At 49.1% G+C, this 15,464-nt stretch overlaps 1 protein-coding gene across 2 annotated transcripts; it reads left to right on the forward strand.

Moving 5' to 3' along the window:
- Nucleotides 1–281: 281 nt before the first annotated feature.
- On the forward strand, nucleotides 282–8,568 carry DNAL4 (dynein axonemal light chain 4). 2 transcript variants are annotated; one of them, XM_083574228.1, is made up of 4 exons: nucleotides 282–404; nucleotides 2,796–2,986; nucleotides 4,434–4,517; nucleotides 7,557–8,568. In XM_083574228.1, exons 2-4 carry the CDS (start codon nucleotides 2,915–2,917, stop codon nucleotides 7,719–7,721), a joined length of 321 nt encoding a protein of 106 aa, XP_083430354.1. In that variant the 5' UTR covers nucleotides 282–404; nucleotides 2,796–2,914; the 3' UTR covers nucleotides 7,722–8,568. The 2 variants fall into 2 exon arrangements, with proteins under 2 accessions (XP_083430354.1, XP_083430355.1); XM_083574229.1 differs by lacking the exon at nucleotides 282–404 and adding an exon at nucleotides 452–734.
- The last annotated feature ends 6,896 nt before the right edge of the window (nucleotides 8,569–15,464 follow it).

Below are 15,464 nucleotides of genomic sequence, written 5' to 3' on the forward strand. Positions count from 1 at the left end.
GAGAGGCAGGAGAATGCCGGGTGCTTTGGACTGTGCCTACGGGGACAGAGCACCTTTAACTGCCTGGACAAATCACACCTTCCTTCGTACAACACGATCACAGCTGCAAAACCTCTGGTGCCGCTTTGCAGCAGGTAGGCATTTTATTTATTTCCCAAATCGCATCCGGCAGCTGATAGACACCCCCAACTCTCGCCGCCAACGATCCTGAAGGACCTTTTTTCCCCCCCTCGTGACAGACAAGCGCTCGCAACCTACCCGGCGTTCTCCGCCCTTCGCGGCTCGCCCTATGGGTGAAGGGGGAAGGCGGGACTTCCGGCGTCGGTTGCTAAGACAAGCACGTTTCCTTTCCTTAACAACCGCAGGGAGGCTGGTATTTGGGGCTCCGGGTCGAGGTGACTCAGGTGAGAGAAGCCGGGCAGGCGGGTCGGGCTCCCCGCGCCCCGTTCCCCTCTCCGCCCCGTCGGAGTGGAGCCTTGGGCGCTCCCGCCGCCCGGAGACCCCAGCGCCCCCCACCACACCTCCCTCCCGGCCGGCCAAGGGCCACTCGGAGCGCCCCCAGCCCGCTCGGTCTGGCAGTTCTGGCCCCTCACAGGATGAAGCGCGCTCCTGGCCCTGAGCACCTCGCGCGGTCCGGCCCCCTTGGGGCGGGGGGGTCATCCCAGGCTACCATCTTCGCGGGGCGCGGGCTGGGTTTTGACGCGGAGCCTGGCGGGGCGGCGGAGCCTGGCGTGGTAAGAGGTCTAGGCTGGATGAAACGAATATCCTCGGGGAGCAACAAAGGCACCAAATGTTCCGCTGTTGCAGATCATTTCTCTAGCTCACCTGCTTTAGAACACTTTAGGTCTTCTTGCAATGTTTTGTGCAAATGCAAATGCAAAAAAAAAAAAAAAAAGTCTGCTAGGGGAGAACTAGGAACAGTAGAATCCACGAAGAAGGCAGAAGACAAACCTAAACATACCGTCTCCTGTTCGGGTTACTTCCTTTGGCCCATCGCTGTACTCATAGATAGGGAACATTACTAATAAAAGAGGAAAGTCATTCACACAAGTGCCCAGGCGCTAATGGATGTTTCATGTTTGCCAGTCTCTTGAGAACAGCGAACTTTTTCTCTTCCAGGAAGTTGGCATTAGGCGTTAATTTTTTAAAATGTGCTTTTTTCATTGACAGCTCAGCTATGGAAACTCAGAGTGAGCACACTGAAATCAATATATCTAAGCTGCTTACATCCATTGATTTCAAAGGGCCTACTTTGAGTATGACTAATATTGGATATTTTCCTGTATAAGCAGCAGCATCAGATGTTGATATTTCGATAACATATGAGCCTGACATACTGAGTCAAGCTAGGGGTCTCTCTCTCCGATATTGCCTTCTTTATTAGAAGTTTTCCAGAATTTCAGGTGGAGATCTTTCTTGCCTCTTGCTAATTGATCCTTTTAACTGGAGCTGCAATGGTATGAACTTGGACCCTTCTATATGCAAAGCATGGGCTTTACCACTGACTTATGACGTCTGCCTGCTTGGGGGCATGTGGGCACATTTGGAATTTTGCAGCAGTCACAAAATGGCTGCTTGTGGGAGGCATTGCATAACATGAAATACCTGCCTGCAAGATAGAGAGAGAGAGAGACCAGAGCACAAAGATATGTCCACCTGTCAGTGGAAGAAAGGCACCTACATCTGCCACCATTACACTCACTCACAGAGAGGTTCTTTGCATCTCTTGGAATAAAATCCAAGCCCATTTAGTTACTTAAGCTGTTCCCAAGGACTGCTTTTCTAGAACTGTCACCAAAGTATAAGGGCTAATTGGATACCCCTAAATAAACAACAACTGCAAAGAAAAGCTGTTTTTAGGCCTGCTGTTCTCATATCAGTACTCCACCCCCCTCAAGAAGGCATCTAAACAAGCATTCAATTGATCTTTTAAAAATTGAGTGTACGTTTTTATGGGGAAATTAAGCACAAAAGTGGCTTTTGATAGATGATAAACTGGCAAAAATATCATAACATGGCAAAATATAGGATTTACCTAGGCTGATACCTCTATTCATCGATTGGCTTGGGTTATTCCAAGGTCCTTTGAAAGATTCCATATCCATGATCTCTCAACCTAGAGTAGCTCCAGCCTGGGGGGAAATCTTTAGGGTTAAGAGAAAGATGTCTGCCCACCTTTGTGAGCTAATCAATCCATTTCAAGCCAGAGACTGGCAAGAAGTAGGGCTTGTGCAAAGCTAATCAGAGAATGTTATTGTGGGATTAAGTTCCTATTCTTAAAGTTGACGAAATAAGGATTTTTAAGTGTCAGCCTTTTTTAGTTAGACCAGGAGGGATATAATTTCTAAATTACAGTATACCTCAAAAGTATTTATGGACACATTTGATTGAATAGCTGTTAACTAGGCAGGATGTAAAGGACATTGTTCCTTTAGTGACAGATAGGAATATGCAAGCAAGAAGACTTGCTACTCTGTAAGCTTTTGCTTGCAAAATAGAGTTGGCATTTTGAAATGGCAGTAGCAAAGTAAAGCAGGCTGGGATTTTCACAGTATTTTAATATTGTTACCATTTCAATTTTACATCTTATGCTAATAACAACTGACAGTTGCAAAAAAGACTATCATCTAAAACTATGGCATCATAATGCATGTATATTATCTAGCCATGTATAACCATGACTAGATGAATGGCTCATTCTTTATTTTGACTCTTTTAAAGATCTCAGATGTGTGATATCCTCATGCTGAGGATATGTCAACTGAACTATTTTCTCCCTCTCTTTTTCTCTTAAGCATCGGAATACCCTGCTTCTGCAAAACTGTTCAGGCTGAATTCTAAAAAGTCCTAGTCTGCCCTTGATTGGTTCCCTACAGGCTGCTCTGCCCCTTCCCAGGGTCACAGTGGACAGACAATGGCAGACACTGGGGAGGGGAAAAAAGAGGAGGCGGACTATAAGAGACTTCACAGCTTTCCACTGATCAGGGTAAGAATGGGAATAATGAAGTATGATACGTTCTTGGATCAGGAGATGTGGGGGCTTGGTGCCATTAGCTTCCATTTTACTTTGCTACTTAATTTAAATAGGAGTACTGAGTTTTGGGGTGAAGCAGACACTTTATTGGTATATCTCATAAAAATACAATTGCACAAGGCACTCCCAGCAATCTTGTTAAAATGGGGGTGCGTGTCTGTTGCTTGTCTACCACCTTCTATCTTTATTAAAGTTCTACCCCACGCTTCTTCCCCAAAGAGTTTATTATCCTGTATTTTATAAAGTACACATGAAGAAGCAGAAGTCATTGTGGTCATTGCCTACAGTGGCTCAACAATTTCTGAACGATTGCTCAAAAGAAAGAGGTGTGCATGAAGGCATGAAAGAAAACTGGAAGGGTAAACCAGAGTACCAGAAGAAGAGCCTTTTGGATCAGTCCTGGAGCCCATCTAGTCCAGGCACCTGTTCTTGCAGTAGCCAACCAGATGCCTATGGGAAAGAGGAAAGGCATGTGATGTTATTGATAGCAGATGGGACAATAAGTGGGCAGCAAGAAGAAATGATGGAACATTTGAGGCATGTGGAGGAAGTATAAGTCCTGTATACACATACTACTTCTGTGTTAAATGAACACAAGAGGAGAAAGAGTGAGGACGAGTGTCCTAGCTCTGACCCCTCTTGCCATTCCCTCTACTTATGCGGGCTCCATCCATTATTTAAGACTCTGAAATACTGGGTTTTACATTGCATGGGGAGGCTACACAAGCAGAACAAGTCTCCCTGCTGCATGGGGAAGGGGTGGAATTAGCATGTTCTTTCTCGCTTCCTGCCTCCACATTATTTTTAGCACAGAAGTAATAAACATGGGCAGGATTATAATCTCTCTAGGAATGGAGTATTGCAAATTCTAGCATGTGCTGCTGAGATATTTACCTGTGTAATAGAAAAGCAGAATGATTGGAAACCATTTTGTATCTTCCAAAGGCAAAGTGATCTTGGCATTTAAAAGTCTCTGTGTGTATGGCAAGTGCAAGAACTGGAAACTTACTTATTTTAGCAAGGTTTTTCTTACTGTTATGCATATCTGTATTTGAATGCAAACAGCTAGGTTTTAAAATCTTTGGCGTGCTTCTGCCCTCGTAAGGATGGGACAAGGAGAATGGGACAGAAAACCAATGTACCTCAGAGCTGTATCTAGCTTGGAAAGACGTCTTGCTTCAGGACTGCCATTTCTGTAAACGGGGAGGTACTCCAGTTGCCTAAATAAACTTCTCAGTCACAGAGGATTTCCCTTGAATTCCTGTGCCTGGCTTCTACACTTTCCATCCTTTGCCCACTCCTAGCCAAGCATGAAAGAAAGAAGAGGTGGTGGCTCCCAGATGGGTTTGGGAGTGTGGGTTGCTTTGTGGCTGATGGCCTTCCTTGCATTGTCTTCCAGCACACAGACATGCCAGAGGAGATGCGAGTAGAGACCATGGAGTTGTGTGTCACTGCGTGTGAGAAATACTCCACCAACAATGAGGTATTGGTCATTTCTGAGAACTTTGTGCTTGGATTTATTTGATTTATTTTTTATTGATAAGGAAGATACATTATTATCATCATTATCAACAACAACATTATTTATTTGTACCGGACCCATCTGGCTGGGTTTCCCCAGCCACTCTGGGCGGCTTCCAACAAAGATTAAAAATACATTAAAATGTCACACATTAAAACAGGGCTGCCTAAACAGGGCTGCCTCTAGATGTCTTCTAAATGTCAGGTAGTTTATTATCTCTCTGACATCTGATGGGAGGGCATTCCACACATTACTATTAAGCTCCCATGTCTGTGGGGGGAAATTGTTTGATCTCTCTGTCAGTTGACCTGAAATTAAATTTGATTAGCCAATACAACAATAAATAGAAATAATTCAGTGACGATACCAGAATCATATTAATACAAAATACCCAAATACCCATGTAAACACATGAATGATTAAATTGGTGGAGCAACTAATTTCAATTAAAAAGATAACTTCAATAAAAGTTACAAATTCATCTCAAGACCAAAATATAAATGTATCAAAGCTAACAAAAATGACCATATACCGTATTTTTCGCTCTATAAGACGCACCAGACCACAAGACGCACCTAGTTTTTGGAGGAGGAAAACAAACAAACAAAAAAAATTCTGAATCCCAGAAGCCAGAACAGCAAGAGGGATCGTTGCGCAGAGAAAGCAGTGATCCCTCTTGCTGTTCTGGCTTCTGGGATAGCTGCGCAGCCTGCATTCGCTCCATAAGACGCACACACATTTCCCCTTACTTGTTAGGAGGGAAAAAGTGAGTCTTATAGAGCAAAAAATATGGTAATTGATATGCATAATGACAACAGTTTGTTTTTAAAGCAGTTATATAATGAAGCCAAGAACAGCAGATAAAACTCTGTGTGTATGTGTGTGTTTCTCTCTTTATGTATACAGTGAGAGGAAAAAGTATTTGATCCCCTGCTAAATTTGCCCGTTTGCCCTGTTACGAAGAAACGACCAGCCCATAATTTTAATGGTAGGTTTATTGTAGCTGTGAGAGACAGTACAACAACAGGAAAACCCCCAGAAACCCAGAAGACAAAAGTCAGAGATTGATGTGCATTATAATGACTGAAATAAGTATTTGATCTCCTATCAACCAGCCAGATGTCAGGCTACCTGGTCTTCACTGTATGTAACGAGCTGAGATTAGAAGCACCTGCTGTAAGGGAGAGGTACAGTACCTGTACAAAAGACACCTGTCAACAGAAGCAATCAATCCAGCAGATTCCAAAGTAGCCACCATGACCAAGACCAAAGATGTCAGGGACAAGACTGTAGACCTGCACAAGGCTGGACTGGGCTACAAGACTATTGCTAAGCAGCTTGTTGAGAAGGTGAAAACGGTGCAATAATTCGCAAATGGAAGAAACACAAAATAACTGTCAACTCCTTCAGTCTGGGGCTTCATGCAAGATCTCATCTCGCAGAGTTGCAGTGATCAGGAGAATCATGATGTCGCAGCCCAGAACTACACGGGAGGAACTTGTCAATGATCTCAGGGCAACTGGGTATGGAGAGAGTCAGAACTTACAGGGTTAAGAAGTTCTGTGTGACGTCTCACATTCAGAGGCGTGTTTAGAACACTGACTGAAGTGGGAGTGTCTGACTACGCTGACACACAGTGTGAGTCTAGCCAGATCCGGGAGAGGATCGAAGATGAGCGCGCTGTCGCCGGGATTTATGATCTGTTGATTTGTACGAGATTAAAGCTCTTTGTAAGATAAGAAAGACACTGAGCGTCGACCTGATTTATTGAGCACACAAGGCAATCATCGGCTCTGCTTCTGTCGCTGTGCTAAGCTCTGCTAACTGCAGCTGGGGGCCCGGAACAGCAGAGACACGCAGGCGGAAGCGTGTGGGCTCCGTGGGCAAGCGAAGCTGCCAGTAAATTTCACCAAACTGGGACCATAGTCATCATGAAAACAGTTGTTACACACCACACCGTAAAGGACTGAGAGCTTGCAGAGCCCGCAAGGTCCCCTTGCTCAAGACAGCACATGTACAGGCCCGTCTGCAGTTTGCCAATGCACATCTGAATGACCCAGAGGAGAACTGGGTGAAAGTGTTGCGATCAGATGAGACCAAAATCGAGCTTTTTAGCATGAAATCAACTCGCCATGTTTGGAAGAGCAGGAATGCTGCCTACGACCCCAAGAACACCATCCCCACTGTCAAACATGGGGGACATAATATGCTTTGGGAGTGTTTTTCTGCTAAGGGGACAGGACACCTTCACCGCATCGAAAGGACGATGGACGGGACCATGTATCGTCAAATCTTGGGTGAGCACCTCCTTCCCTCAGCCAGGGCATTGAAAATAGGTTGAGGATGGGTATTCCAGCATGAAAATGACCCAAAGCACATGGTCAAGGCAACAAAGGAGTAACTCAAGAAGAAGCACATTAAGGTCCTGGAGTGGCCTAGCCAGTCTCCAGACCTTAATCCCATTAAAAATCTGTGGAGAGTGCTGAAGGTTCAAGTAGCTACACATCAGCCTCAATATCTTGCTGACTTGGAGAGGATCTGCAAAGAGGAGTGGGACAAAATACCTCCTGAGATGTGTGCAAACCTGGTGGCCACCTAGAATAAACGTCTGACCCCTGTAATTGCCAACAAGGGTTTTGCCACCAAGTACTAAGTCATCTTTTGCAAAGGGATCAAAAACTTATTTCACTCGTTATAATGCACATCAATCTCTGACTTTTGTCTTCTGGGTTTCTGGGGGTTTTCCTGTTGTTATTCTGTCTCTCACAGCTACAATAAACCTACCATTAAAATTATGGGCTGGTCATTTCTTCGTCACAGGGCAAATGGGCAAATTTAGCAGGGGATCAAATATTTTTCCCCCTCACTGTATATATAAACAGTTGATGAGCTTCAGCGGCATATGGGAAAGAATCCATTTTTCTCTCTTTCTAACTTGCTGTTCCTTCCCCTTTGGCTCCTATTCCTTTCCTTGTTGAATCTCTTGTTTCTTCCCTTCAGAGTGCTGCCAAGATGATCAAAGAGACAATGGACAAGAAGTTTGGCTCCTCCTGGCATGTCGTGATTGGGGAGGGCTTTGGTTTCGAGATCACCCATGAGGTGAAGAATCTGCTGTACATGTTCTTTGGAGGCAGTCTTGCTGTTTGCGTTTGGAAGTGCTCCTGACATACTCCATCTCTCTCTCTCTCTCTCTCTCTCTCTCCAAGCTCACCACATTCAGGAGATTTCCCCCCAGACTTTGCATCGGTTTTTGTACAATTTAAAGGGCAGGCTTATTTTTAATAATAAAATATTGAGCTTTTTCTTATTTATATACCAGCTTTATGACAAATACTGAGTGTGTGCGTGAGTGTAAGTAAATATGTTTGAGCTACTTAATCCAGCTCATAGAGTGTTTGACTCTGATTTTACCAATGTGGCTTTTTGCTTAGAGATGGGGATCAGGGGATGGTGACTGCAAGTCACAGTTTATGAAGCCATACATTGCAGAGAGAGCATGAAGAGTTTGAATCGAAACTTCCCATTGCTTCTCCTTGCTATCTCTTCCCACTTTCTGGGAGAAGACCAGAAAAAGGCAGCTGATTTCTCTTTGCCCAGATGACAGCTGCCTGGTTGTCAGAAGTGTGTGTGCCAGCTTGACAAACCTGACCCAGTGGACGGTTGCTAGGATAATTGCCCTTCCACCTCCTCACTACACCTACAGAGCACTGATATAGCTTGTAAAGCGTATGGCACACAAATAAGACTATTTTGCATAGCATGTGGGATGGGGTGGGAGTGTCACGATGCCAATATGTTGTATCTTGTTCAGAAACTGGTCGTGGGAAGAAACTCTGCCTGAGCTGCCAGTTTCTCAAAACTTTTAAGTACAATTGTACTTCCATTTTGTAGAGTCTAATAATGCTGTCACAAGGGTGTTGATTAATGGTCCTTATTGTATTTTCTATATAGTCTATTTGAATTTGGAGTGTGAAGGGGACTTACTTTTTACAATAAACTTTTTTTAAATGCATGGCTTATGTCTGGAGAATTCACTTGGATCCATTGTGTTTGTGTGTGGTGGTGGAAGGGTGGCATGAGCTTTTCATATATTCGCCAAAAGAGCAAATTCTGCCGTGTATGTTATGAAAGGATGGCTTGTGATGTCAGATTTCATACTTCAGTTGTGGCTTATTCCCCCATTTGATCTTTCTGTGATAGAACTCAGGGTGGCATAGGTAGAGCTTAGAACATTTGTATCTTGCCTTTCCTCAACAGAGATCAGGGCAGCTAACAAGAAAGTTTAAAATAACATAGCACAATTTATTTTTAAAAAAACTTTTTAACCTTAAACCATATCGAGGAATCACATGTTTGCCTCTTCCTATGATATATGACTTACCTGAGTACTGTGCTGATATTTGCAATATAGCTGGAATCTACTTTTGGTCCACCATGGCCCTGCTTATATAGTGAGGGATTACGGCATGGATAATCTTGCCTTACAACAAGGGACTTCCCAACTCTTGCATTGATATACATCTGGCAAAATATCTGTATGATAAACATGCATAGTATTCAATATGACATCACCATGGGAATGTGCACCTGAAAGCTTCCTTAAGGGATAATTCACTGATGGCTTGCCATTGAATTACCCCACTAAAATCAGTGGGACTCTAGTCCCTACCCCCACCCCGGAAACACATTAATATTTCCTCACTCATCAACTTGTTTCTTAGTACTCAGCATTAATTTTAATAGGCCATCTGATCTTTTTCATAGATTTACATGGGTGTCAGGGGTTCAGGAGCAGAGGGAACGGATGGCGAGGAATCGGAAGGAGAGGTTAGCGATGATAGCCGTCCGAGATCTCTAAGTCTGTCCAGCGAATCGGAGGATTCACAGAAAGGGGCTCCCGTGGGCAGAGCTGGGGGGTTACCAAGAGGGGCACCCCAGGAAGAAGGGACCAGAGGGGATTCAGAGAGCAGCAGCTGGAAATCCGGACCAGCTACTCCACCAGAGAGCAGCAGGGGGGAGGAGTTCCAGGCACCAGCGACAGGCAGCTCTCCGGCAGCAGCCACGCCTGCGTCAGAGAGCGAGGAAACGGTAGAGAGGAGGGTCGGAGACAGTGCGCGCGCGCCAAGTTCAAATGTACCAGAGGGAGGCGCAATGAGCAGCCCGGAAAGGGAGCCAGGTCCTAAAGCCCGCCGAAGGGAGGGGGAGGAATCCGAAGGGTCCGCATCCGAGGCATCCAGGAAGGAAGGAACCCCGGGGGGTGGTAGGACCCAGAGGCGAAAGGAGAGACGCAAAAGGTGGAGCAAGGCTAGGGTCTTGAACTGGTGTACAGGAGGCGGAGATTCAGATGGGACTTCGCCGATCTAGGGAATAGACGTAGAGACGCACGCTAAGATGTGGAAATGGAAATTATACTTCAATAAAGACTTTATTCCGTTCTACCGGCTAGCGTTGGTCCTTTGTGAGCCGGGACCTAGAGGCAGTCTCTGACAGTAAGTCCCATCTCACAGAAGTTTTCATCAGTTCTCTTTGACTCAAGCGGCGTGTGGGGAGCGAAGCAGGGAGGAAAGAGGACTGGTGCCTTTGGAGCTCACAAAAGTCAAGCGACATGTCTACTGAAGAGCAAATTGCTTCCCTGCGAGAAGCGGTAACGCAGCTCAGCGCAGAGATAATCGCCTCCAGGAAAAGAGAGGATGAAGCGGCTGCTGCATGCCGAGATCTCCAAGCCAGGTTGGAAGTGCTTGCTAAGCAGGCACAAACGGGTTCCAGATCCGAGGGAATCGGGTTGGGAAGGACTGGAGGCAGCATTGTATCTCACTTTGATGGGAATTTGCAGCAGTACCCCAATTTCCGAGCAGACGTGCAGTTTGCGCTGAAACTGCTGGAGAAAGAGTTTAGAGATGAGCAAGAAAAAGTGGGGTTTATCTTGTCTCATTTGCATGGAGAAGCGAAAGCATGTCTGCGCAATCTGTGGAGAGATATGGACCCAGCGCTCCAGAGTTCAGCTGCATTCATTAAAGCGATGGATTCTTGCTTTCTATCGAAAATAGACATTGACATTGCCCGTAAGGACATATTTGAGCTGAGACAAGGGAAAGCCAGCGTGAGGCAGTATCACTCCCGCTTTTTTGCATTGGTCAATGCCTTGGGGTGGGACAAGGATTCCCCCCCCGTTAGAGATCTTTATTGGGAAGGATTGAACCCCCAAATCAAGGATGAGATAGCGCGGGGGGAGAGACCCAAAAGCACCCAGGAGGTGGTGGACAGATCGCTTGCAGTGGGGGTGAGGCTGGAGGACCGCCCTTGGGACAGAGGAGAAGGGCGTTGGGGACGCACACCAGCCAGAGTGCCCTCCCTCTTGCCCAGGGATGTCGCGCGTGCGCAATCAACGCCTCCGCAAGCAGGGGGGGAGGAGCCAATGGAGATCGGCGGTGCTAGAGCTCAATCAGCCACCAGAGCCTTAACACCGGGAGCAGTCAAAACAAAGCAGCCTAGAGGGAACAGGAAGTGTTACATCTGTGACAGTTCGAAGCACATGGCGAAAGAGTGTCCCCAGAGGCTCCACAAGCACACTGCAGCTTCAATAACAGTAATGGGAGCAACTCAGCAAAGTGAACCACGGCAGGGAAACGGAAGCACTGGGGGCCAGCCAGGCGAGTCAGTGAAGAAGTCCCCAGAGATTTTGAAGCCCACGGATCCCCTCCCGCCCAAACCAGTGGTGCAGCTCACCGCATCGCTCCAGCTGCCCAGTGGTCTCACTTTAGAAGTGCCGATTACGATTGACTCTGGCAGTAATGCGGACTTTATCGCACTGGAATTCCTTCAACAACACAACATAGCGCTACTGCCAGCCACACTGCCCCTGAACGTGGTCACAGTGGATGGCAGGGAACTGCTAGGGGGGCAGGTGGTGCAGCAGACACCACCTATGGTGATGCAAATTGGGAATCACCGAGAAGTCATCAGCTTCAACGTCACCCAATTGTCGGACACGCCCATAGTGTTGGGCATGAGTTGGCTGGATAGGCACAGCCCGGCATTAGCGTGGTACCAGCGGCAATTGACCTTCTGCTCTTCCTACTGCGCAGCGCACTGCATCCAGACCTGCCAGGAAGGAGAGGGGCGAGAGGATGCACCGCAGCTACACCTAGGCATGGTGCAAGCGGTGCCCAACAAGTACAAGGAGTTTTTGGAGGTCTTCTGCGAGAAGGAGGCGGACAAACTGCCCCCCCACAGACCCTATGACTGCAAGATTGATCTCCTGCCGGGGGCAACGCTGCCAACAGGGAAACTGTATTCCATGTCTGAGGACGAACTGCAGGAACTTAGGGAGTTCATAGACCACAATTTGAAGCGCGGGTTCATTCGGGAGTCGAAAGCTGTAGGGGGCAGCCCAGTATTCTTTGTGAAGAAGCGAGACACGCCCCAGAAGAGGCTTGTCGTTGACTTTCGAATTTTGAACTCGAAAACCAAGCCCTCGTCCTTCCCCATGCCCAAAATAGACGACCTGCTCGCGACGGTAAGGAAAGGACGCGTTTTCACCAAGTTGGATCTGCGAGGCGCGTACAACCTGATTCGTGTGCGGGAGGGCGACGAGTGGAAGACGGCCATGTTCACACCACTGGGCACCTACGAATACAGAGTTATGCCCTTCGGATTACAAAATGGCTCTCACTGTTTTCAAGCCTTTATGCATCACGTGTTGGCGGGACTCCTTTACAAGAAATGCGTATGCTTCCTGGACGACATCCTGATATTTTCTGAGTCGCGAGAAGCGCACGAGAGGGATGTCAGGGAAGTTCTGCGGAGACTAAAGGAGCACAGGCTGTACGCCAAGCTGGAGAAGTGCCAGTTCGACGTGACGGAGGTGGATTTCCTGGGCTATAAACTGTCCGACAAGGGGCTCGCCATGGACAGCGCCAAGGTTCGCTCAGTATTGGACTGGAAAAGCCCGCGCAATAGGAAGGAAGTCCAGCGGTTTGTCGGCTTTGCCAACTTTTATCGCAAGTTCATCAAGGGGTTCGCTATGCAAACGGCGGCCATCACCGACACGCTCAGCTCCAAGAAGAAGAAGTTTATCTGGACGGAGGAGGCGGAGCAGTCCTTTCAGAAACTCAAGCGTCTCTTCGCTTCCGAGGAGCAGCTGCTGCATGTAAATCCCAGCAGACCGATGAGGGTGGAGACGGACGCCTCAGACAGAGCCGTGGGAGCTGTACTGTTGCAACAAGACCAGCAGGGGGACTGGAGGCCGTGCGCCTTCTACTCAAGGAAGCTCAGCAAGTCGGAGCAGAATTACACCATCTGGGACAGGGAGTTGCTAGCCATCCATGCAGCGTTCAAAGCGTGGCGGCACTTCCTTATCGGAGCCAGGCACACAGTGCAGGTCCGCACGGACCACAAGAATCTAGAGTACTGGCGCACGGCGAGGTTCCTGAATCAGAGGCACATTAGATGGGCAGAGTTCTTCGCGGACTTCGACTTCAAGATAGAGTACATCCCGGGTGACAACAACATCATGGCGGATGCCTTGTCCAGAAAGCCGCAATACCTCGAGGAGGAGGCACCGTCGGCAGCCAAGCACATTTTCGCACCGGAAGCGTGGGCTTGCGCCTCGGCGACCGTGGATCTGGACGCCGTACGTCGAGCGTTGCGGGGGGACCCCTTCGCGCTAGCCAAGATGGAGGAGGTGCACAAGGGCACGGTGAGGGACGACGAGTTCCAGATCAGAGACGGTTTGCTCATCCGCAAGGGAGCACTCTACGTGCCGGGGAATGACCTCCGCGCGAGGGTGCTGCAGCAGCTACACGACGCCCCCACTGCCGGGCACTTTGGCAGAGAAAAGACTGTAGAACTAGTGACCAGAGACTTTTGGTGGCCCAAGATGCGGGGGGAAGTAGCGGATTACGTCTCGAGATGCGACACCTGCCAAAGGGCCAAGTCAGTGCACAAACCGCCGGCGGGATTGCTGGAACCGTTGCAGACGCCGTCTGAGCCGTGGGAACGGGTGGCCCTGGACTTTGTCACGGATCTGCCCGGTTCGAGGGGAAAGACGGCAGTGCTTGTGGTGGTGGACATGTTTACCAAGATGGCACACTTCATTCCGTGTGCGAAGGTGGCCACGGCAGAACAGACCGCCAAACTGTTCATAGACCACGTGTTTAAGGTCCACGGTCTGCCACGATCTATTCTATCCGACCGGGGGCGGCAGTTCATCTCGAACTTCTGGCAAAAGTTGATGGGCATCCTGAACGTCAAGATCAATCTAGCGTCGGCGAGACACCCGCAGACCAACGGACAAGCGGAGAGGGTCAACGCCATCATGCAGCAGTACCTGAGATGCTACGCCAATCAGCAGCCTAACACGTGGGTGGACTACCTGCCCCTCGCAGAGTTCGCTTACAACAATACGAAGCACGTGTCGACGGGGGTGACGCCGTTCTTCGCCAACAACGGGAGGCATCCCAGAACCTTCCCAGGTTTAGAGAGAGTGGGGGAGGGGGAGCCGCAGGCAGCGGAAGAATTAGCGTCAGAGTTGCAGGAAGTCCACGAACAGCTTAGGAGGCAGTTGGAACTGGCAAAGCACGCATACAAACTGCAGGCTGACAGACACAGGAGAGTAGGGGAAGACATACAGGTGGGAGACTGGGTTTGGTTAGCAGCGCAAGCAGTGCCGACCAGATCGTTGGCCAAGAAGAAGCTAGGGCATAAGCAGCTAGGGCCTTACCAAGTCCAGGCACAGGTCAATCCAGTGGCTTTCCGGTTAGCGCTTCCGGAGGGTTCCAGAATGCATCCGGTCTTCCATAGATCGGTGCTCACGCCCTACAAAGCACCGCATAGATTTCACGAGCCAGGCACAGCACTAGATCCGCCCAGAGAAGGACCCAGGGAAAGGGGGTCGCCAAGAGGGGAGCGCATCAACGAAGTCACAGAGATTTTAGACTCGAGATGGGGGGAAGAGGGAGTAGAATACCTTCTTGCCAGAGAGGATACCCCGGCCAGCGCCAACAGTTGGGTGCCGGGCTATGCCTTGGACGAGCCTCTTCTCAAGGAAGAGTTCCATGCCATTTTCCCACACAGGCCCATGCCAGCCGAGTATTTCGATGACTGGCTCTTCACACCCACACTTTCAGGCAGCACGTTCCAGGGGTTCGACTCGGACGAGGAGACGGCACCACACATACGCTCTCCGGAAGGTTCACCCTCGGGTTCTGCCTCAGACCGCTCCTATTGGTGGGATAATCAACCAGAGGAGCAGTGGCGCAGGAAGTGGTTGGGGGGTCCCTGGCAGGCATCACCCTCAGAGGGGGACGGGGGAGAGATGGACATGGACGTGTTGGGGGAGGACGTGGGATTTGAACACGAAGGCAGGGAGATGGAAGCAGAGGAGATCGACGTCGACGAGCGCACGGAGGACGAGCCAGACCTGCCCGATGTGATGTACGACACGAGGGAAGAACTGTATCCGGCACTCACCCTTGCCACGACGGAGCACCCAGAACCCACACCGGAAGGAGGGGAGGGGGGAAGGGGGGGCTTCGAGGGGGGGATGGATGTCAGGGGTTCAGGAGCAGAGGGAACGGATGGCGAGGAATCGGAAGGAGAGGTTAGCGATGATAGCCGTCCGAGATCTCTAAGTCTGTCCAGCGAATCGGAGGATTCACAGAAAGGGGCTCCCGTGGGCAGAGCTGGGGGGTTACCAAGAGGGGCACCCCAGGAAGAAGGGACCAGAGGGGATTCAGAGAGCAGCAGCTGGAAATCCGGACCAGCTACTCCACCAGAGAGCAGCAGGGGGGAGGAGTTCCAGGCACCAGCGACAGGCAGCTCTCCGGCAGCAGCCACGCCTGCGTCAGAGAGCGAGGAAACGGTAGAGAGGAGGGTCGGAGACAGCGCGCGCGCGCCAAGTTCAAATGT

The sequence above is a fragment of the Podarcis filfolensis genome, assembly GCF_964270895.1.
Source record: "Podarcis filfolensis genome assembly, chromosome: 10".
Lineage (NCBI taxonomy): Eukaryota > Metazoa > Chordata > Lepidosauria > Squamata > Lacertidae > Podarcis > Podarcis filfolensis.